Below are 22,618 nucleotides of genomic sequence, written 5' to 3' on the forward strand. Positions count from 1 at the left end.
CAACCTTACATATACAATAAAGACAGCCTATGCCTGTGAATCCAATTGAATTGCCTCACCGTACTGCGGATTCCCATTCTTTCAGCGCAAATCTTAGTCTTACTTCGACGTCGCTCTCAATCCAAAAGTGCCCTGCGCCCACGACTTCAACACTGGTGAAGCGCGATGCTGGCTCAGCTTTCAATTGTTCTGACCAGTCGCGAATCCTCTTCGCAGAAGTGAAGGCGTCTTGATCCCCGAAGATGGCTAGAGATACGTGCTTACCAAGCACGTCCTGGTGATCGTCCTTGGACTTGCTCCAGAACCTATGTATCAAGGCTGGTGCAGCAAGTGTAGAGATTGGCGGTGTCAGTGGCGAGATAAGAAGATAACGCACGTCGGGCATTGTGATTGTCGCACTCTTCGCTTCCGATCGTGGCATTGGTTCGTGGCTCTCTGTCCGCCTGTGGCTAAGGCTTCTCAACCGTGTTTTGATCTCATGGCGCGTACCGCCTTCGAGACTTCTTCGGACATCTCTGCTACTTCTACGCTTCTCTGGGCTAGTCTCCTCTCCGCCCATTGTAACCGGAGGTCTCGATTCATGTCCTGCCCTGCTTTTCCTCCTAGCTCTAGTCTCATCTCGAGCTAGGTTGATCCATCCTAGATTGCTCTGGTCTGCCAACCTGCGAGCGCGCAGGATTATTTCATCGGCTGCAGTACCCGTCACTGGAGCTGAGAATGGTTGTAGTATGGTCGGTACAGGTGGTAGATGTCTAAGGATGAGGGAGCCGTATGAATAACCTCCTAGTATGACTATGGGAGATTGGTCGTCATGCGCCGACGATGATTCGCTTTGGTTTGAGGGGGTCGGAAGCTGATCGGGCGCGAGATTCAGGTCGCAGGTAATGCGTAGACGTAGGTAGGACATGTAGTGCATGAAGAATGCTGCAAAGGATGTATAGTCATCTAGTTCGGGTCTTCCAGACCAGCTAGTACGCCCTTTAGATCCGTGCGCACCTCTAACGTAGCTTAGTCGGATGATTCTATGGTCAAGATATATCACTAGACGTACCTGAAGTTGAAGGTGCCCACCATCCAACCAGCACGTAGGAACTCGTCTACCACGATACCAACTACGCGATCGTCGTAACTACCTCCCATTGGTGCATATGGATGTGCCATGACAACACCTCTCCTCTTCCATTCTACGATATCGCCCGATTCCTTTGGCTTGATTAGAGTATCTGGATGGTACACGCGGCAATCGAGCGTCGTGTCATCATGGATCGAGGGTATCGTGAAGCTGTAGTGGGCGTCTGGTGGGCGACGCATCTTCTGGGCCAGATCGAGACCCAATAACAATTCTCATTGCATCTTCGAGAGACTAAAATGCTGGATAGCAACTGGCACAAACGTAGACAGGATGGTTTGACTATGCGATGATGGAGGAGTGTGGGGTTCAGAGTCGCGGAAAGCGCTCCGCTGACGCGAGCCCGCGCTTACTAGCGAAGACACCCTAAGACGCGCTGAAATAGACGATAACTCCTTCAATACACGACTTCACATCCCTATCAAAGGGCACAATTTACACATATATCAAATTCTAATCCTCCGTGTTGACTAATCTGGCGCTTTGGTGACATGCTTGCAAACGTGGGTAGCAATCACATCTGAGATGACCGCTGTCAATCACCCAAGCGAGTCTGGGCTGACATGCAGGATCCCAGATAATGTTCAACCCTACAGCCTGGTGAATGCGACTACCATCCAGTCCTTCGTCTCTGAGTCTGAAAGTCAACCGTATTTACGTGGGAAGTTTCCAATCGTCATGGAAGGCTCCTGAAGTTGGGTGATACGATATGGGCTGTGAACGATATGGACATATCTGTGATTCTTCGACAAGTGAATCAGCACTATATCTTGGTCGCGCTGTGCTACCTCCATAAAGCAGCATTGAATCGTGCCTGTCATGCATGCGGGTCAGTGTTTGAACCGTGGCCTGTGAGAGCCGCCATCATTGATATCGGGCGACATTTTACTGCTTGATGAGGGAAAACTCATGCTTATATCGTAAGTGTTACATCTATCGTCAGAGAGTTAAACCGGGCATAGAGAGCGGCTCATGCATGCGGCGGGTGACTGGCCCCAACCTTGTGGCATCAGCCGTCATCCACTAGAGAATCAGTGTGAGAGTAACAAGAAGTGGCGATTGAAGATTATAAATTATCCGCGTCCATTTACATCCAGAGTATAATGCTCTAGATAGAGTGAAGCCAATGACCACTGCTCTAGAAGCATAATCCTGCAACCAACTACTACCAGCATCAAGGATGCCATGTACAAATCCTAGAGCGGACGAAGCGCACCACTCCGGTCTTCAGACCACCTGCCAGCGATGGCCTGTCGCGTGCTCTTACCCCAAAAGGCAACTGGCATAGCAACCAGCCCACCCAAGACCTGGAAGATCATGAGTTCAATACCAACCCACATGTATCCGTGAGCGTCGATCCAAGGCACAAGCGCAAAGCTCATGGCAAAGGAGAGGATGTAGCATCCTCCACCAACAACAGCGATAGCGGGTGCAGCCCATCGCGGGAAGGCTTCAGTGACCCAGAGTGTGTTTGCGATCATGAGTGTTATGAAGGAGAAGCCGTTGATACCGTACGCGAAGTAAATGGCAACAGGTTGCCAATGAAAGTGAACAGCAAGACCATAGAGCACTGAGCTGAGCGCGCCGGTGATGACGGGTAGGATGTAGCCGACAAGATAGTGCTCCGCCTCTAATACCCCTCGATTGCGGCTTGAGAGGCGTTTCAACACCTTGCAGAAGAGCAAAGCAAATATGGGCAGACCACATAGGGCTCCGAATCCCGATGCGACATTGACAGTGCCAACAACACTCGGCGACATGTTATAAGGCGGTGCGATGAGAATGCGCGCGTACGTTGCGCCGATGAAGATCATGCTTGCCGAGTTGAAGGCAGAGGCAACGAAGACCCAGAAGATAAGTGGGTTGGCAGCACAGTAGGCCATTTGGATGATGCAACGACCCGCCGAAGCCCATGATGCAAAGGGTGAGCGCGATAGACCGGCCTTGTCACGAAAGCCTGCAAAACCAGTGCGCAAGGGGTATTCGGGCAGATCGCGATATATCTCGGAGTCCTTCTCGCGATCTTCGTAGACCGTCAACTTCTCGGTAGCACTTTGCAATAGGATAAGTCCATTGAAAGCCACAGTTGGCCTTTTGAAGTATGTTTCGGGATAGAGAGCGAAGGTGACAGCGAGCGAGACGACAACGGGAATGGTCCAGTAATGATAGAAATTTCGCCAGTTGTTTCCGTGGTCTGCTAATACAGGCACCAGTGCAACGCCAGAAGTGCCAAAGCATCCTGCCATGCACCACATGAGTGCTACTGCTGCCGATCTCTGGTTGATGTAGGTAAGGTCAATGACCATCAGGAAAGCCTAGGGTTATTAGCGAATGAGATCGTAGTTGTCTTGAAACACTACTTACCAGGGACAACGCAAGCCCCTCGCCGAGACCAAGGAAGCAGACTGCGCCTACGAGCGAACGGAATGATCCTGCCTCGCCAGCCCATAGCATAGCGAGCAGTACGACAAGTGTCGCGATCAACATTGTAGGCCGGCGGCCCAGACCAATGGATACCGGCACCCACAAAAAGCATCCTAAGCCCATGAATAAGGTAGGAGCTGTTACTAAGGCTTTGAGTAGCCATGCAGGTATATCCTAAATGCAACATGTCAGCGACGCTTACCCCAGTGAGTAGAATTGAACGTACCTCGTGTGCGAAATCTCTTTGGATGTCATCAAGTACGACGGACGCAGCTTGTGCTGCAGTTAGACAAACAACAGAGAAAAGGGCTACAGAGAACAATGCTCCGCCTGTCTTCCATCTATTCCAGTTCAGAGGGTCGGCTTTGGAATTCGAGGGCATGGGAAGCTTGAGCGTTCTCCCATCGTTCGTAATGAGGAAGGTGCTTCCAATGAGGTTGTATGATTCGCGTCTCGAACGTCTGGCGGTCTCCGCAGTCATCGGTCTGGAGTGGTGACCCAAAACAGAAGGCACTGATGGCCTCTTGCCGGGTGTCTCATCCGGAAAGGGTGGGTATATGGGATGTGGTGCTGAGACTGGATGAGCGTTTGGTGGTGGAGCCAGCTCCACCATAGGATGCGGATCTTTCAGGGCAGATGAAAGCCTGTTGGAATATGTTTCCGACATCATGATGTCCATGACGAGAGAAGAACAATGAAGGAAGGAATGGCGACACGAGTCACCACACAAGTGGATCGTGAACGGACAGAACTAGCGATGAAGGAACGACTGAAGGACTAACAACCTAGAACCGTGGCTAACGCCCCGTTCTATATCCACAACCGTTCGGCTCTCGCACTTTCGGCCGTTGCGGGTGTGACCGCACTTCTGTCGATCCCACCTGGAGTCGAGGCTTGAATGAAAGTCTAAGCTCCCTTTTCCACTCTTGATACTCCTCAAACAGACCAGATCGCACCGAAAGTAAAGGTAATCAAGGACACGTCGGCATAACTTGGATGCATCGTCCGTAAGACGTAGATCATCGTTCCTATCGAGCAGCGTGCGTGAAGTCCGGGAGTTGCCTTGAAATGGCCGATTGGTCTGATCGATTATCACGAACCCGATGGCCTGGGGTCTCGTGTTGGGCCTCAAACCTCAAGTAGATTTCCAAGAGGATGGGTGAAGCTACGGCCGAACTGCGGTATCATAGCGTTTCATCTGCCGTTCTGATTCAGAGTTGGTGACAGCGGCACTCAACGGCTGCCTGTGCACCGTGTCCGGAGAGTGACCGATGTTTGCTATTCGTCGTCCACTCACCGCGTTTCAAAGGCCCCTAGGAGAGGTCTGCGAACAGGTGCCTGGGCTAAAACATCGCTGTGTTTGAAGAGTGGCTAGTGGGCATATATGTGAGTTTATTCCATCATGCAAGTGAAAAGTGACGGTGATGTGACGGCGGTGTTGAAGGATTCCGATTTTCCTCGGGGTGATACTTGCGAAGATCCGGGGAAGCGAGATCCACGTCATCCTTCTCACCGCAGTTGCGAAGACTCCAAGTCTGTGAAACTCAAGGAAGCTTGTCGATCAAGCATACGTACAACGACCGCATGCGTACAACGGAGAATTTCGTAAGATGAGGCTGGCGTGAACGTTGAAGACTTGGCAAGCTAAGGGGCGCGCTATTGACCAAGGGTTCCGCATCACGTGCCATGACCAGCCGAACAGGCGTTTGCAATCTCAACAACGCCCAACTTTGTGCTTACGGCATCGCATCGCTCGATTACGTTGCAGACATACGGAGGTGACAGGGCTGAAACCTCCAAAGGCTGTACAGTGAATTTAGGCAGATAAGGCGTCAGCTGATGCTGGAACATCCCGTCTGGAACATTTGCGACTTGGAGTTGATAGATGCCAAGCATCGCGACATCTATTCGTCCGGAATATTGCCAAGGTGGACGCAAGAACCAACACCCTGTGCCCCCTTATCCCTAAGTTCCACCAACCTTAGAACAACGTTTGCGTTGGCGTGCCAGATAAGCTCTGGGCTACAGGTACTGCCACAACAAATGCGGGCCCTAGAAAAACGTCAACTCGGGCCGAGCCCGCGTGTCATGACAACCTAATAGCCCTACGAAGTGTACAGTCATCGTGAGCAACGGCTGCCGACTTCCTGAGCACGAAACAGGCATAGTAAAGCCAAGGAAATTACTAAACTCCTCTGCTGACTTGAGTCTGGGTCGGAGTAAAATTACAAGACGGGAACCCAACCACCGGCGTGCTAATCCTGTCGATCATCACCTGCCTACTTGGGAAATGTGCATCAAAACTGCTCGAGCTTGGGAAGCTCGGGACTGCTTGGTGTACTCGAAAAGCCTTGCCTGTCCACGAATGCTTTTATGAGGCTGACACGTCGGTTTCCTGTCTGCGGCTGTTGACATCCACCAGTTAGGCATACACAAAAAAGAGTAAGCGCCTCGAGCTCACACTGCTGACAGCTATGTTAAACATCTCAAGTCCGGTGATGATCGCGGCCAAAGTCTCATTACGAAGGGATCGGATCAACAGTCCCGCCTTGTCAAAGTATAGTGGCCTGATATTCAGGTATTGGCGGGCACGTTAGGCTGGAACATACGTGGCAGTGGAAGGAGTGGATGTTGGCTACGCCAAACGATGGCAACTCTGCGAACCACTAGAGCCTCGACATGTGAAAATTGGTCATGGACTCAGTGCATCAAGAAGTCTTCTGTGTGCACATGTGGAGCCATCAAAAGTCCAAGTAGAAAACTTGGCCCCGAAATATCATTGAAGGATCGCAAGTAAGAAAATCACACGGCACGCTGTCCATAGTCGAGAATTGCTGATATCAAGTGCAGCTGCAGTGACGCGTCCAAGAAAGCACCTTCAAACGTCTACCAAGTCCTCCTTATGCGCTAGTCAAATTGACAAATTTGAGCTGGTTGGACAGATGGACAATACCACGGACGCGGGTCAGAAGATGACACGTGAAGATGCTGCATCATGGCATTGAAAGGGCTCAGAGGCAGCCGAGAGCGGCGACCTCTCGGAATGGATGGTGGTGAGTTAGGATCGTATGTTCTCTCACAAGGGTCACGGTGAATATGAATGTAGCCGGAGCTTTATGCCGACATTCTGGGGCTATCAGCCGAGGGGTTAAGACGAGTAGGCGGAGGTTGGTACTGGGATGAGTGTGGGCGGTGAGGTATAGCCATCAGCAGACGCTGGAGCCCAACATGCGTTTGCCATGACATGACCGACTGTCGAGATGGAAAGCATAATAAGCTTAACTTCTAGTCTTAGTTTCATCTTTTAAGTTCCATACAGGGGATGCGGAAAGCGCCAAGTTAAATTCAACTACTGACGCCTCTTGAACATCCAACAAAAATCTTGGGGTATCATGTGCGAAAACTTAGAGTAAATAGAGATGCCGCCGAAGCACGGCAAAAAAGATGAAAAAACCAAAGTTTGCAGCATGGGTATCACCCTCAATCATACATCGTGTCTATGACTGACTTATTCGAACGCCGCTCAGAAAAGATGACGTAGAGACGGGTGGTAGGGAAAGGAGAAGATACCGAAACTTAACCCACTTGGAAGAGCATGTGGTATCTGTACGAGTGGAAGATAGAGTGTGGAAGCAAAACGAACACTAAAAGATACTATGCGACCAAGACTTATCCGGTGTACCAACCGCTGGCGGCGACGGTTGAATCTTCCACTTGACGTTGTGGAATGAGCGGTGTCGTGATATCGTATGCTTCAATGAACATTCGCCACGTAGGGAAGTCGATGCTGAAGATGGCTTGATGCTTTTGGACGTCCCTCTCTCGGTGTTCCGAGACGGCGCTAGGGTCTGCTGGTTCTGGTAATAGTTAGCAAATGTATAACCCAGTGTGACTCGCAGACTTACGCAGGAGCGGAAGCCCGTGGGCATCTTTGATAATCGCGGCATTGCCCTCCCTCACTAAGAAACTAATATAGAAGAGATTCTCTACCGTCTGCGCAAAGTCGTGGGGATTGATAGCGAAGTCTAGTAGACTAACTGCGGACGTTCCTTCAACCGTCATTGCTAATCTATGGCGTCTCAGAGCAGCAAATTGATCTTCTTCCGTGATTTCGCCTTGTATTTCCTCGAGTTCTTGTTCAACCAAAGGTTCCACGGCGGTGATGTGATCTACCAAGTGTTTCCTGATGGCTTTGACCAAGGTCAGTTGAGTGTCTTTATTGCTCTGCTGCGTGTCCTCGTTCAGAATCTCTTCTGGTCGAGTTGCCGGGCCGACCGGTTGTCGTTGAGATCGGGCTCTTCGTTGGGTTGCACGAACGCGCTTTTGTACTGACAAGGGACCAAGTAGGAAACTTGACGTTGGCGGTCGCTTGTTGCAGGGGAAACATGCTTGCCGACCGAGTAATGCCCAGTCAAGACCATCTGGGTCTTCATCGTCGTTGTCGCCTACGGGTACTGCTGGTGCGTCTTCCTCGCCTGCAATGTGGCCGCCAGATTTCATGAAGTAAATGCACTTGGAGATGAACTGATCGAGATCAACGCCCACCCCAGAGTTGCCCAAGCTGTTGTTGAGCTTCTTGCCTGCGAGGTCACTGGCGTTGACTAAGAAGCGAGAGTCGACAGTAGCATCAGCTGTTTGTCGCACTTTGCCGAACAAACTGTTTTGTGTCTTGAGTGCATCGAGCAGTCCGCTGTCGTGTGATTTGACGAGGTCATCGCGATTATCTGCGATGGTTAGTGATGTTTATCCCATATGCAACAATATGCTGGACTCACCATCTAGCATGCGCTGGTGTTCACGCATGTTTGCACGTAGCCTCCTTCGCGCCTCTGGGTCTTGATTGGGGTTGTAAAACTTGAGGTCGCCCTCCTCGTCTGGCTCGGGCAGCTGTGAGGGCGTTTCCGCTTGTTCGTCGTCGTCCTCGTCTTCCTGTTCCTCATCTTGGTTGCCGTGTGCATGCTCGTGACTTTGTGAGTCGGCCATGTTGTAGTTGTCGGTTCTCCTCCTCTTACCGCCGTTTCCAGATGTTGAGCCAGAGTCGGGTGTCGGCATACGCACCGACGCGCTCCGCAGGCCACTGGCCTTGCCTCGCCGCGGGGTGTTGTCGCGTGTCTCAGGCTGCTCATTCTCTTTGTCCGAGTTCATTGAGCGTGTCGGGCTGAGGACCGAATAGGACGAAGTGCGCGCATTGCCGTCGGTTCGGGGCGCTACGGAGGGGTCGCGGTACAGAGAGTCGACGGTGGAAGCGCGTGTTTGTGGCGTAGCAGAGGGGTGGGTGTTGAGACGCGCCATCCCGCCCCAAGAAAAAGCGAGCCGGGAGAGAGGGTGGGCGAGGAGGGGTGTGCGTTTGGATGGTCGTGATGCGGGCGTTGACCTGTGCCTGGGACGCGGTTGCCCCATGTGCAGAGGCGGCCGCTTAGCGCGACTTTGTTTGAGGCAAGTGCGACCGCGTCCGTCAGCCAAGCCTAGCAGCACGCGAAAGCGCAGCTGCGATTCGCGGACCCCTGCATGCGCGTCGGCTTGTGGAGCTTCTGACCCGCTCGGCTTCATCAACTGTCTCTCCTTCACCCCGCCCAGAGACGCGATGAACTGGTGTTCCTGCTAGGCCGCATCGAATCCTGTCATGTGCTGGTAGGCTGTCAGACTTCCACATGCCTCACATCCATGGCATGCCGTAGCCACCAGCTTCCCCACCGCGCACGATGGAAGCCTTCAACTTCGCGACGTCTCTTGACCTGACCGAGCTGTCGGTCCATGTTCGCATGTATGTCTCCTTGTACGAGAACTCGAGCAGTGCTAAGTAGATATCTAGAGATCGTCTCGATGGAAACCAAAAGCCCATACCCTACTCGGTTTTGCTCAAGCGACCGGACCTAAGGCACCGAGCTTCCAATATCAAGTGGGTCCCCCTTCACCAGGTGAGAGAGAGAGAGAGACTAGAGTGCTGATGTAAAGGTGGTAGCCTACACTTCGAGCTGTACGTCACTGCCCAAATATGGGCGGATAGCAAGCCCCTCACCGTCCCCGTTCAGACCGCCTACAAGTCCTTCAAGAACGCGCGCATGTGGAACGAATGGCTCCAGCTACCCGTCACGTATGCGAACCTCCCCGCCTCGGCCCAGATAGCCATCACAGTATGGGATCTGTCGCCTGCCGAAGATACCGACTCGAATCTCCACGCCGTGCCCTTTGGTGGCACGACGATACCCCTCTTCGACAACGACAACACGCTGCACAAGGGTAGGCAACGCTGCCGGATACACCGCTTCAAGGCAGCCGATGGCCTGACCAACACTACAACGCCATGGGTAATACCGCCGGCGCGAACAAGTAGAAAAGCCGAGGTGGTTGAGGATACCATGGACGAGCAAGTCGCTGAGATGGAAAGGCTGGAAGGCTTGCTGAAGAAGCAAGAGATGGGCGACCTGCCAACTAATAACTGGCTCGACGCTCTGGTATACAAGAAGATGATGCAAATACGGAAAGAGTCGCTCAAAGCCGAGGCAGCAGCTCTGAATCGGCAGAGCAAGACGAACGGCACGAATGGCTCCACAGATAGCGAAGACCAGGAACTCTTTTATCTCGACATCGAGCTCCCCCGCTTCGACCACGCCATCGTCTTCTCCGATGTCGAGTACCCACCGCCCCCCGTTTCAGACTTGCGATTACCTGCCGAAGCCGACGTGAGGCTGCGGCCCCCACCTGAAGTGTCCTTCGGTCCGGGCATCAACATTGATGGGATCGGATATGGTGATGCAGATGCAGGTCGGCTTATCAAGATCTACGATCCCGAAGTCGGTCGAAGGGTCAACCCCGCCGAGGACAAGCATCGCGAACTGATGCGCAGCCAGCAGACCGATTCACTTGACCGTGACCGCAAGCCCAACGTGCACGTTCGAGATAAGCTTAACCTGCTGCTTTCCAAGGGACCACTCGAAGAGATCACATCACACGAGCGTGACGATATCTGGAAGTTCAGATACTTTTTGCTACGAGACAAGCGAGCTCTGACCAAGTTTGTCAAGTGCGTTAACTGGAAGAACCCGCGAGAAGCGCGACAGGCTGCACCTTTACTCGATAAATGGGCAGAGATAGATGTCGACGACGCACTCGAACTTCTTGGACCTCACTTCGACCATCCTGTAGTGCGAAGCTACGCTGTGGAGCGACTGAAGAAGGCAGACGACGAAGAGCTCCAGCTCTACCTCCTTCAATTAGTGCAAGCGCTCAAGTACGAGGCACCAGGCGAAGGCGATGACTCGTCGTTAGCGCGCTTCCTGGTTACTCGTGCAGCCAACAGCTTTACATTGGGCAACTTCCTGCATTGGTATCTCATGGTGGAGATCAGCGACTTCAGCACCGATCAAGAACCAGAACATCGTGAACTCTTCGCCAAGGTCGAGTACGACTTTATGGTCGAGCTGGAGAAGACCCCTGAAGGTGTTGAGATACGCAAGACGTTTCAACGTCAAGGCGAACTTCTCACCATTTTGGCCAAGATTTCAAAAGACGTGCGCTTCGGTGGGGGTGACCGAGCTGCAAAGCTTGCTCGTCTCAAGAAGGCAATCGCTGACCCAAAGAACGAGCTTACTAACTTTGATCCATTACCTCTACCTCTGGACCCATCTGTCTTCATCACTGGTATATCGACAGAAGACTGCAACGTCTTGAAGTCGTCTTTACTGCCCATGGTCCTCTCCTTCAAAACCACGACATCGAATCCATATCCCATAATCTTCAAGACTGGTGATGATCTACGTCAAGATCAACTCGTCATTCAGATCATCACGTTGATGGACCGCCTCCTTCGCAAAGAGAATCTCGATCTAAAGCTAACACCATACCGTATCTTAGCTACTTCTACCTCTGCTGGCGCTTTCCAATTTGTCCCATCGATGAGCATAGCAGCAGCGTGCCAAAAACACAAAGGTTCGCTACTCGCCTACCTACGCGCCAACAATCCTGACGACAGCGCTCCCCTCGGTGTACGCAAGGACGCTATGGACACCTACATCAAGTCTTGCGCCGGATACTGTGTGATAACATACCTCCTTGGAGTCGGCGATCGCCACCTTGACAACCTCTTGCTTGCTCCATCGGGTGCTTTCTTCCACGTCGACTTCGGCTATATCCTCGGGCGAGATCCGAAACCCTTTGCACCAGCTATGAAGCTTTGCCGTGAGATGATTGAAGGTATGGGCGGCGTGCAGCACCCGAACTATCTTATCTTCAAAGAATACTCATACACGGCTTGGTCCACGCTGCGCAAGTCTTCGAACCTTATACTCAACTTGTTTGCTCTCATGCAAGGGGCGAATATCCCAGATATCAAGATTGAGAGGGAGGGCAGCGTGAGGAAGGTTCAAGAGCGTATGTGGCTGGGAAAGGGTGTGGGTGGGGCCAAGAACGAAGATGAAGCAGCGAGAGAGTGGGAGGGGCTCGTCGAGGAGTCGCTAGGCGATTGGAAAGCTGGGGTAATTGACTGGGCTCATGAATTCGTTCAGACCTATTGGCGGAAGTAAGGTTGACTTCAAGACAATATAATAGGTGGAGCCTTAAGCACAATGCGAAATGCTTTGTCCGATCGAGTACGCATAACGTGCGTCGATAGCAAGGCGCTCGTCGTGCCAAGGCTGACCCCGCCAGATCGACATCTCCATAGCTAGCACACGGGCGCGTGTCCCGGTGGAGACACAGATGGAGAAGCCCATTCTCCACTTACTCTCCACACACAGTGGGTGTAGCATGACCTCACCCATGATGTGTACCACCGGAGGATTGCAGATGGCGGCTTTCCCGATTCTGAGTAACCGCAGCTTTGGTGCATTCGACCTCGAGTGTATGAAGCAGCTACAATGTAAAAGACAGCCTTCTGCCCCTCTAGGCTTGAGGCGCTCTCACAGATCCGTGAACTTTATGCAAGACACCCATCATGTTCGCGTCTAAAGACAACCGCCTCGTCTACACATACGATGCTGAGCAACTATGGATCGAGCCTTGGGGTCAAAACGCAATTCGCGTTCGCGCCACCAAGATGCATACTATGCCGCAGGAAGACTGGGCGCTCCTACAACAGCCCAACATCACTGCCAAAATTGACATTGCTAGCAACGACGAGTCAGCTACCCTGACGAACGGCCTTGTCAAAGCAACCATTACCAAGCGAGGCAAGATCACAATATCAAACACCAGCGGCAAAGTCCTCTTGGAAGAATATGCCCGTCACCGCCGCGACATCATCGATCCCAAATGCAGCGCTCTAGAAGTCGAAGCCCGGGAGTTCAAACCTATCTTGGGTGGCGACTATCACCTCACTGCTCGGTTCGAGAGCCTTGATCCCAAGGAGAAAATATACGGCATGGGTCAATACCAGCAACCTTATCTTGATATCAAGGGCACCCAGCTGGAGCTGGCGCACCGAAACTCTCAGGCTAGCGTACCTTTTGCTGTTTCTTCGCTCGGATACGGCCTCTTGTGGAATAATCCATCCATTGGCAATGTGGTATTCGGAAAGAACGTCATGAGTTTTGAGGCTTTATCGACCAAGGTCCTGGATTACTGGGTTGTGGCTGGCGATACACCTGCGCAGATTGTTGAGTCGTATGCTGATGCAACTGGAAAGGTAAGGCTCAGCTCACACGCTGCTAAAGATTTGGTGGTTAATGTCTTACTATTCAGGTACCAATGATGCCAGAATACGGTCTCGGTTTCTGGCAATGCAAACTCCGCTACCAAACCCAAGAAGAGCTCCTTCAAGTTGCACGAGAGTACCGGAAACGAAACCTCCCAATCGACCTTATTGTGATAGACTTCTTCCATTGGCCCATGCAGGGGGACTGGAAATTCGACGAAAAGTACTGGCCTGACCCTGAAGCCATGGTCAAAGAACTGGAGGAACTTAAAATTGAGCTCATGGTATCCATCTGGCCAACCGTAGACCGACGATCAGAAAATCACGAGGAGATGGTAGAAAAAGGCTTGCTCATTCGAACTGAACGTGGTGTGCGCACAGCCATGACTTTCCAGGGTCAAACAATTCATTTCGATCCGACAAACCCTGCGGCACGGGACTATGTGTGGAACAAAGCGAAGCAGAATTACTACAAGAAAGGTATCAAAGTGTTTTGGTTGGACGAGGCAGAGCCAGAATATCGACATTATGACTTCGATCTCTACCGCTACCATCTGGGTCCAAATATAGCAATTGGTAATATCTACCCCCGAGAATACTCCCGCGCATTCTATGAGGGTATGGAGAAGGAAGGCCAAAAGAACATTGTCAACTTGGTTCGATGTGCATGGGCTGGTAGCCAGCGGTACGGTGCCCTCGTTTGGAGTGGCGATATCTCATCATCATGGTCGAGCTTCCGTAACCAACTCGCTGCAGGACTCAATATGGGTCTGTCTGGTGTGCCGTGGTGGACAACGGACATAGGAGGTTTCCACGGCGGGAATCCAGATGACGAAGCGTTTCGCGAACTTTTTGTCCGATGGTTCCAATGGGGTACGTTCTGTCCGGTGATGCGGTTACATGGGGATCGAGAACCACGGCAGCCCAAGACCAAGGATAGCCCGTTTTGCCGTAGTGGTGCGGACAACGAGGTGTGGTCGTACGGCCCAGCTGTATACGAGATCTGCAAGAAGTATATGGGTGTTCGCGAAAACTTACGTGAGTACACACGGAAACTCATGGAGGAGGCTCATAAGAAGGGATCGCCAGTCATGAGAGCTCTTTTCTATGAGTTTCCAGAAGACGGCAAGTCTTGGGAGGTCGAGGAGCAGTACATGTATGGGGATAAGTATTTGGTCTGCCCGATTCTTGCTAAGAGTCAGATCAAGACGAAGGTTTATCTCCCATCTCTGCCTAGTGGACAGAAGTGGAAGGACTTTTGGGGTAAGCAAACTTGGGATGGTGGAAAGGATGTTGAGGTGGACAGTCCGTTGGAGGTTATGCCGGTGTTTCAGAGGGTATGAAGCGGGACGATATCAAGTACCAGCCAAAATCATAGCAATTAATCCTGAAGATCTACTATATTTGGTTGATTTGGTGAATGTTCTATATAAGGATGCTCTTGATGCTTCAAGGACGTAAGCCCGTGCGCTAAGCCCCGCCTTAAGCTCGTGATGACTGCCAACCACGCCAGCCATCTCTTTGCTCCGACTCTACCTAGGTAACGCTTGCTGTAGTCGCTCTGCCTTGTCCCGCATCTATCTTGGCTGGCACGATGATGACTGGGATGGCCTGTCTTTGCCCGACTGGATCCAAACTGCCTGGGCATATATTCCCAGCCTCTCCGTATAGGACCTGCTTCTACTTCTCCAGGCAATGCCATCTCCAGATGCACAAGAGCGGCCGATTGCAACATGCGGCATCTGCGGTCGATGTTTTGGCAAACAAGAGCATCTCGTACGACACATGAGGATCCACACGCGCGAACGACCGTACCCCTGTCCTTCCTGCCACAAGTCCTTCTCACGCCGTGATGTCCTTAGCCGCCACATCGCCGCGCACGATGACCACAGCAACACCACGTCTCAATTTGCCGGATCACGTGCATGCTTTCGATGCGCTGCAGACCGGGTCAAATGCTCGCGCGGTCAGAAATGTCGAAGGTGCTCACAACGCGGTTACAACTGCCAGTACCCGCCACTCCGCGCCGCACGAAATAGGACGGTTGCTCCTGGCCCAAATGATTCAATAAACACCTTCAATAGTAGCAGTCTACAACCCGATGATACCAATCGCGCAAGCAGCGGCGAGCTCATGATAACCAACTTCAATGATGCAATACCAGAGTCCTCTTTGAGCGCGTGGACGTGGAGCACTAGCGTCAATACCATGGTCAGCCCTGACGCATTTGGCCTGCCTGGCTTGAGTCTGTCAGACATCAATTGGCTTTCGCCTGGCCCGATCGACTTAGATGCGCTGCTTACAAACATTGGAGAAAACGCTCATGGTAATGCGGAGCAATGGTCCTGTTCTATCGCTACCACAACGCCGTCAGCTCCAGCGATTCCTACAGTCCAGCCCTCGCCGCATTTAAACACGACTGACTTCAACACGGAAAATACGCCAAGAGAAGTTACCTTAGAAAGATCTGCATCAGTCTCGGAAAACAGATATTACGTTGACGGAACTGGTGCCAGGGCCCCATTTGGTGGCAAAGGCCAACATTCAATCTGCTCAGAGGGAACCGTAGATTTGGAAGAAGAGGAAGCCAATGTTGCTATTACGCCGGTCCAAACCTCGAACAGATCCTCCCTATGTCCGTTGGCAGCATACCAATCTCTGATAGAAGGCATCGCTACTGAAAGTCGCAAGTCCCTCATCGAAGTAAACCCGTCGAGCTTACCTACGCATGAACAAGTGGCCGTGTCCGTTCGTCAATACTTCGAGTGCTTTCATCCCATTTTTCCATTCTTGAGGCGATCTTCTTTCGCACTCGATGCTTCTAAGAGCTGGCTCTTATTGCTCGCCGTCTCGGTCGTCGGCTCGAGATACTTGCAGCTATCACAGCATGCACGACTGAGTGAACAACTTTTCGACCTACTAGGCGCAATCCTTACGCGTTGCAAGTATGGTATAGAGTTGCAGGTTGCACTAGGTGACAAGGACGTCGATTACGTACCTAGCTGTCCAGCTCAGTTTGACACCATCCCTAGCATACCTGTCCTACAGGCCGGTATCTTGAACATCGCTTGCATGCTTCACTCTGGCAGAAAGGCTCTCGTTGAACGCGCCTTGGTAGAACGACACTATTTAGTCGAAGCTTGCCACTCACTTCAATTGCTCGTCCAGTCGAAGAGACCTTACAACTTCAAAACGACAACTAATTCTGACCACGATGATCTTCTTGTTGAATGGCAGATGAGAGAGTCGAAAATCCGCTCTGGGATGATGATATGGGTAACTCGTTCTTATTTGTCACGAATGATAAGAGGCTAATTGTAGCAGACTGTTGATACTTTGTTCGTTTACGAGTTTCAAGCCAAACCTCTGCTTCGAATTGAAGACATCGCTACAGTTCTGCCATGTCATGAAGACTTATGGGAGCATCCAGCCTTGATCCAACAAAACCAAAAAAGTATCCCTGATATTACGCTTACAGAGGCCTTGGAGATGATGTATGTTGAGAAGCGGCTACCAACTGGCCTCGGAGAGTTTAGCATGGGATTGCTTGTCACTACCATCTACCGACACACTGTCGATATTCTGGCTAGAGATAGAATCCAACTCAACTCGTGGACACCAACATCCACACCACAACGACGTAACGTCATGCCACCCGTACAGCAAGATTGGTTACCGACAACGCGGTTGGCAACTAAGTGGCGCAACAGCGCTTGTGATTGCTTAGATGTTCTACACTGGCCTGCGAATAGCAAGGTCGCTCGCCACTCGGGTTTCGAGCACCACACTATTCTCCAGCTGCATCTAGCTCGTCTAATCATTCTGGCTCCGACTAGCGCTATACAAAAATTTGCTTCAGGCTCTGCGTCAATAGAAAACATCCAGAGCGATAGGGATAGCCAGTCATCTGCTACAGCTCGTATCCAGGTTCTACAGTGGGTCATTCGAGATCACTGCAAAGCCAGACTTTGCTTGGTACACTGTGGAGCTTTGTTCTGGCACATCCGCAGGTACAGCTGTAGCAGTCTCCTCGAGCCATATGCAGTCTATATTGCGACTCTCGTACTCTGGGCCTTCTGTATCTGCATGCAACTTCCTGAAGCCGCCGAAGCTATTGCTTCCGAATCTGACGAAGAGCCAGAGCCATCATTTCTCCACCTTGATCGGCCATTAGACGATGAGCTAGTCCAAACATATGTGCGGATGGGCCATAAGATGTCGGCTTACATCGCCAATGTCGGCAGCCTTGAACATGAAGCAGCCCCAATGCGTATTGCAAGAGAAGGGATATCTTTGTTAGCCAAAGACACTGAGCATGCGTCAGGTTCCGACTACAGTTCTCCATCAGTTGCCAAAGACGTATGTTATACATGGGGCATCGAAAGGTCTTATATAAGCCTACTGCATCTTCTCGCAAAGGCGCAATGAGAATTGTTTCGCGGCATGAGCCATGCGGAGTTCACAGGTTCTGTACACCTCTTCTTGTCTTGTTGAGATGGCAGTTCTTCAAATTTCACTCTTGACAGCTTCCGCTTGTCATATCATGATCTCCGCAACACCTCTGTCATTTCAAGCAAATCTTTGCTGAGCACCAATGATAGTAGTATCACGTTGCACGCCTCGCGATAGCCGCAACTCGGGTCCCTCGGTATATCAGATTCCGGAACACATGGTGCTTCTCCGTCGGGGTGATTAGTGAAGGATCCACGCTACCGGTAGAGTGTCCGGGCCCCGCACGTGTGCTGATGGAAAATGCCGCGCCTAGGATCATCTCCACCGGAGCTGGGCTGGACCAGGATTAAAGTTGGCACAGCACAAACCCCATGGGGTATTCGTGTTCCGGTGGAGAAAACCTGGGGTAGCAGCCATGTTCCATGCATGATCGATTGGTTAGCTTCGAGAAGATGCCCAACTATGTATACTATAGTCATGTCTTTGAGTCCACTAATGTTACCTACAACATAAAGCTCTCTACATTCATCTTCGTTCTTTCCACCTCAAGATCTTTTCACTTCTTCAGTATCGTTGGAGCACATACCGATCCCATTCCATCATGGCAGACATGGGCGAAAAGGCTGCAACCATGGAACAGCACGAGGTCTTCGACCAGGCCAGAGCGGCAGCGGATGAAGAGCACGAGATGACATTAGTCCAGGCCATGCGGAAATATCCTAAAGCTGTGCTCTGGTCGGTGTTATTATCCACCTGCATCATCATGGAAGGATACGACATCGTCTTGATGAGTTCTTTCTTTGCACAACCATCGTTCTCGCGCAAGTATGGGGAGTTCAATGATCGTACTGGAACGTATGAGATAACGGCATCGTGGCAGAATGGACTCAGCAATGCTGTTAGTGTAGGCACGATCATCGGAGCCTTCGCCAATGGCTACTTTATCCATCGGTTCGGTTATCGTCCGGTCTTACTGGTATCGCTCGCAGCCATATGTGCTTTGATCTTCATATCTTTCTTCGCGCCCAACGCCCCCGTCCTCCTCGTTGGCCAGTTCCTTTGCGGCATACCCTGGGGTGTTTTTGCTACCATGGCACCTGCCTACGCCAGCGAGGTCTGCCCTCTAGCTTTGCGAGGCTACCTCACAGTATATGTCAATCTCTGCTGGGCTTTTGGTCAGCTCATCTCTGCTGGTGTGCAGTCAGCGTTCTCTGGTAATACCACGCAGTGGGCGTACCGTATACCCTTTGCCATTCAATGGGCATGGCCCATCCCTCTTTTCGCAATTCTCTGGATGGCACCTGAATCACCGTGGTACCATGTTCGTACAGGAAATCTCGAAATGGCTGAGAAGATGATCACGCGACTTTCTTCCTCTTCGCAACGACACCTCACTAAGCAGAAGGTAGCCATGATGGTCCGCACGAATGAACTGGAGAAGTCCCTCGAGGAAAATACGTCATATATTCAATGCTTCAAGGGCATCGACCGCCGTCGTACTGAGATCGCGTGCATGGTATTCGCAGCACAGCCTATCTGCGGTTCGGTAATGGGAGGCACGCCAGTAAGTATTACTGTGCGAATTCCATGTGAGACAGATACTGACGCCAAACAACCACAACCAGACCTACTTCTTCGTCCAAGCCGGCGTCCCAAACTCGATCTCATTCAAGATGTCGGTTGGTGGTCTCGGCATGGCATCCGTTGGCACTCTCATATCCTGGATCCTCATGAGCTATATTGGTCGTCGAAAGCTCTATCTGTGGGGACTTGGTGGTTTAGCGACCATCTTATTCATCGTCGGTTTCATCAGCGTGGGCGCTGGTGACTCCTCCGGCGGAAACTATGCTCAAGCTGCCATGATGCTCATCTGGCTTTTCTGGTACTACATGACCGTAGGTCCAATCTGTTATGCCATCGTTGGAGAAGTCTCATCCACACGTCTTCGGAGCAAGAGTGTGTGTCTAGCTCGCATCACATACTACATCGCCCAGATTGTGACCAACGTCATCAACCCGTACATGTTAAACCCTACTGCTGGAGATTGGAAGGGCAAGACTGGTTTCTTCTGGGGAGGAGGCGCATCTATCTTCTTCATCTGGACTTTTTTCCGGCTCCCGGAGACAAAGGGACGGACTTATGAGGAACTGGATATCATGTTTGCTGAAGGCATTCCGGCGAGAAGCTTTGCGAAGCATACTATCGACGCATATGCTCATGGAGATTATGGTGATCGGAAACCTTCTGCAGATGAACGCATTGAGTGAGAGCTTGGGTAATCGGTGAAGCATATGTTAGATGCTATTTTCGTCCGATCCGGGACGAGAGCGCTGTCGTCAGGAGTAATTTATTCGCATGCCCTAACATGTACGAGAACCATGAAACTCACGTATAGCGTTTGGTATCAAAAAAGTAATTTAACGATGCTCGATAGTGATGCGATGGTAACAAAACATGGAAATTGTAAATGATATAGTAACATAAATTCTTGAGAGTAGTAGGAGTGTAGAAATTGAACGTCAAGTTATGTTTCACAGCTCATCTCTTCCGTCTTTAGCCTTCACCTTCAACGCCTCGACTATGAACTTCACTTCCTTATCCCCCGTGTTCGTATGACTGATCTTCCCAATCACAGCCCCGTCCTTCGGTTCGTTCGAGTAGTTCTCTAAACCATCAAACACACCCTCACACTCCTCTCCACCCTCGTCAGCATCGTCAACCCACAAAGGGAGTATCGGGTAAATCGCCCCTGGTGCGAAGAAAACCATATCGTCCTGGACGCTGTAGTGTCGTTGTAGCGACTCGCGCTTGAGCCACTCTCGTACTTTGTACGGCATGTCTGCCATATTCATCTTGATGAGTTCACGCCCGGTACCGTGGACGTCGATGCCCGCCCAGGAGCCGGCGTAAAGTTGCTTGTTGTAAAAGACTTTGAGTTGGGGTGCTTGCTCTTTCAGATCAGGATATAGCTCATTGAGCTTGTAGATTTTGGCATTGTAGGTGTTTTTGTTGCGGCAGTGTTGGGTATAGGGTTTTAGGGTGTTGCTGTCCCATTGTGCGGTCCAGAGTGCGCCTACAGGATTTGGCTCGTCAGCTGCTGGAGAGGCTGCGGCTGGAGGTGTGGAGGATGAGGATGAGGCGTCTTCGGCGGCATATACAGTCGCTACCAGGAGCGCTGGTGATAGCAGGGAGAGGAACCTCATATTGCAATCGATCGAATTCCTGTGCGTCGGAGTGAAGCGATGCCGGGCGATCAGAATATGTGGTAGTGGAAGTTTCAGCGTTTTGACTGTATGCAAATGTCACGTCGTACCGCGTTGCCATCCCAAATTATATATCCATGATTCAATTTTCTTGCGTTCTGTCCTTTTCATTCCGCGCGAGATCCCATGACGTCTCCGCGTTGATGTTCCGCTTTCCATATTAAGGGCCAGGGTTGTTAGCGACGCGACAAGAACGCGATAGATTAAAAGAACACCGTGGAAGAGCGCTGCAATGATGATCGGCGTATACTTCGCCGAGAAATCGCCCACCGCACGCGCTTCGTTGTCGTAAGTTTCGTGCTTCCGAATAGTGGAGATTGGAGCGTGGATGGACGCGGGGGCGAAGCTTCCATTGGAGAGCTAGCGCCCGCACGTGGAGAAGGGGCTATTGCCGCTCGTTTGCATGAGACCGGATTGCTGCTCTTATCGTTTTCCTTGTTCGGCATCCCTCATAAGCCCACCGTGGATGATGCCGTCGACATGGCTTGGCCTAGGAAAAGACACTCCTCGCCCTTCAGCCGTAACACGAATAGTGTTTCCCTTGTGTATAACACCGCAAAGATATTGCCAGCCCGCATATACCCCCGAACCAAGATCAAAGTCTCCTTCCTAAGTCCAGAGCAAACAACGCATCTGTCAGTTTGTTTCGGCGACATATCGATATCGAAGTGCAGGTCGCTCAAACTGCCTCACTCACAGGTAAAGCATGCAACCACACGATGAGATTCTTAAAGTAAAAACCTTTTCGGCTCCCCCCAAACACTATTCGGCTCCCCCCTACTCTAACTTCTCTGTTTTAGAAGATAGAGACTAACTTTCTATTACGAACTTAAGGATATAAGCAAGATAAACAACTCTACAATAGAAAGTCAGTCTTTATATCTTGAAATTAAGAAGTTAGAGGTATATAAACCTAAGGATTTTGCTAGTAAAACCTACCTACATCTTCTTTTTTTCTAAAGTGTATTATTTTACTTTACTTTGTATTACAAAGTTGTAGGGCTATAGAAAGGAAGCACCTTTGCTATATAAAGTTTATTTCTATCTCTTATATTAAAGAACTTAGGTAGGTAGAGATTGCTTTCATCTGATCTTTTGGGGTGAGCCAAATAGTGTATGGGGGGAGCCGAAAAAGTTTTTCCTTCTTAAACTCTTTGTAGAAGCTGCTCAGTGATCTATGTCAACTTCTTGAACTAAATCTCGCTATGAAAGTGCGGGCTAAACCGCGCAAATTCTCGTCTCGAAATTCATCACTGGAGCTAATCACTTCGGAGACCTCCGCGGCTGGATTGTGTTTGCCATAACCCTGATTTACGAGATCGTAAAGATCAGGTAATGGATTTGTAATGCTCGCTATATCGTGGGTGACCCTGGCAAGGCGGAATCCTCTTCTTTGGGATTGCGCGTGGCACGAGGATCAACTAAACGTCTGCCGCACGCGTCGCGAGGCTGCGATCTCGATGAGGCCGTTCGTAGTGCTGTGGGTATCGATTTAATCGTGCGCGGCCCAGTTGGTATAGTTTCGAATGATCTGTGAATGTCTCAAAGTCTGTATTGTTGGTACAGGACTTACTGAAGATGAGGTGTGCCGGTTGTGGGGTGGAATCTTGCGTCAGGCAAGACGGCAAACCTCACCGCGCTAGCTGGAGGGTGGCTTACACTCGACCCACTAACAAGAGCTTAAACAACAGCCTTACCCGGACAATCAAGATGTAATGC

At 51.0% G+C, this 22,618-nt stretch overlaps 7 protein-coding genes across 7 annotated transcripts; 3 read left to right on the forward strand and 4 right to left on the reverse strand.

The window, feature by feature from the left end:
- Nucleotides 1-55: 55 nt before the first annotated feature.
- On the reverse strand, nt 56-1,311 carry J4E82_009391 (uncharacterized protein; the record flags this gene model as incomplete). The annotated part of the gene is made up of 2 exons (XM_051735616.1): nt 56-998; nt 1,052-1,311. The coding sequence occupies 2 exons, from the start codon at nt 1,309-1,311 to the stop codon at nt 56-58; spliced, it is 1,203 nt and encodes a 400-aa protein (XP_051584642.1).
- A 1,014-nt stretch (nt 1,312-2,325) lies between these two features.
- Nucleotides 2,326-4,223, reverse strand: J4E82_009392 (uncharacterized protein; the record flags this gene model as incomplete). Its single annotated transcript, XM_051735617.1, has 3 exons — nt 2,326-3,444; nt 3,494-3,727; nt 3,780-4,223. 3 exons carry the CDS (start codon nt 4,221-4,223, stop codon nt 2,326-2,328), a joined length of 1,797 nt encoding a protein of 598 aa, XP_051584643.1.
- A 2,999-nt stretch (nt 4,224-7,222) lies between these two features.
- Nucleotides 7,223-8,845, reverse strand: J4E82_009393 (uncharacterized protein; the record flags this gene model as incomplete). The annotated part of the gene is made up of 3 exons (XM_051735618.1): nt 7,223-7,410; nt 7,459-8,277; nt 8,329-8,845. 3 exons carry the CDS (start codon nt 8,843-8,845, stop codon nt 7,223-7,225), a joined length of 1,524 nt encoding a protein of 507 aa, XP_051584644.1.
- Nucleotides 8,846-9,255: 410 nt separating this feature from the next.
- On the forward strand, nt 9,256-12,075 carry J4E82_009394 (uncharacterized protein; the record flags this gene model as incomplete). Its single annotated transcript, XM_051735619.1, has 3 exons — nt 9,256-9,317; nt 9,366-9,452; nt 9,516-12,075. 3 exons carry the CDS (start codon nt 9,256-9,258, stop codon nt 12,073-12,075), a joined length of 2,709 nt encoding a protein of 902 aa, XP_051584645.1.
- Nucleotides 12,076-12,485: 410 nt separating this feature from the next.
- On the forward strand, nt 12,486-14,527 carry J4E82_009395 (uncharacterized protein; the record flags this gene model as incomplete). Its single annotated transcript, XM_051735620.1, has 2 exons — nt 12,486-13,175; nt 13,232-14,527. 2 exons carry the CDS (start codon nt 12,486-12,488, stop codon nt 14,525-14,527), a joined length of 1,986 nt encoding a protein of 661 aa, XP_051584646.1.
- A 3,710-nt stretch (nt 14,528-18,237) lies between these two features.
- Nucleotides 18,238-19,903, forward strand: J4E82_009396 (uncharacterized protein; the record flags this gene model as incomplete). Its single annotated transcript, XM_051735621.1, has 2 exons — nt 18,238-19,200; nt 19,262-19,903. 2 exons carry the CDS (start codon nt 18,238-18,240, stop codon nt 19,901-19,903), a joined length of 1,605 nt encoding a protein of 534 aa, XP_051584647.1.
- Nucleotides 19,904-20,167: 264 nt separating this feature from the next.
- On the reverse strand, nt 20,168-20,839 carry J4E82_009397 (uncharacterized protein; the record flags this gene model as incomplete). Its single annotated transcript, XM_051735622.1, has 1 exon — nt 20,168-20,839. The coding sequence occupies one exon, from the start codon at nt 20,837-20,839 to the stop codon at nt 20,168-20,170; it is 672 nt and encodes a 223-aa protein (XP_051584648.1).
- Nucleotides 20,840-22,618: the final 1,779 nt, after the last annotated feature.

Source organism: Alternaria postmessia, assembly GCF_024291825.1.
Source record: "Alternaria postmessia strain BMP 2775 chromosome Unknown scaffold_89, whole genome shotgun sequence".
In the NCBI taxonomy this organism is placed as follows: Eukaryota; Fungi; Ascomycota; class Dothideomycetes; order Pleosporales; family Pleosporaceae; genus Alternaria; species Alternaria postmessia.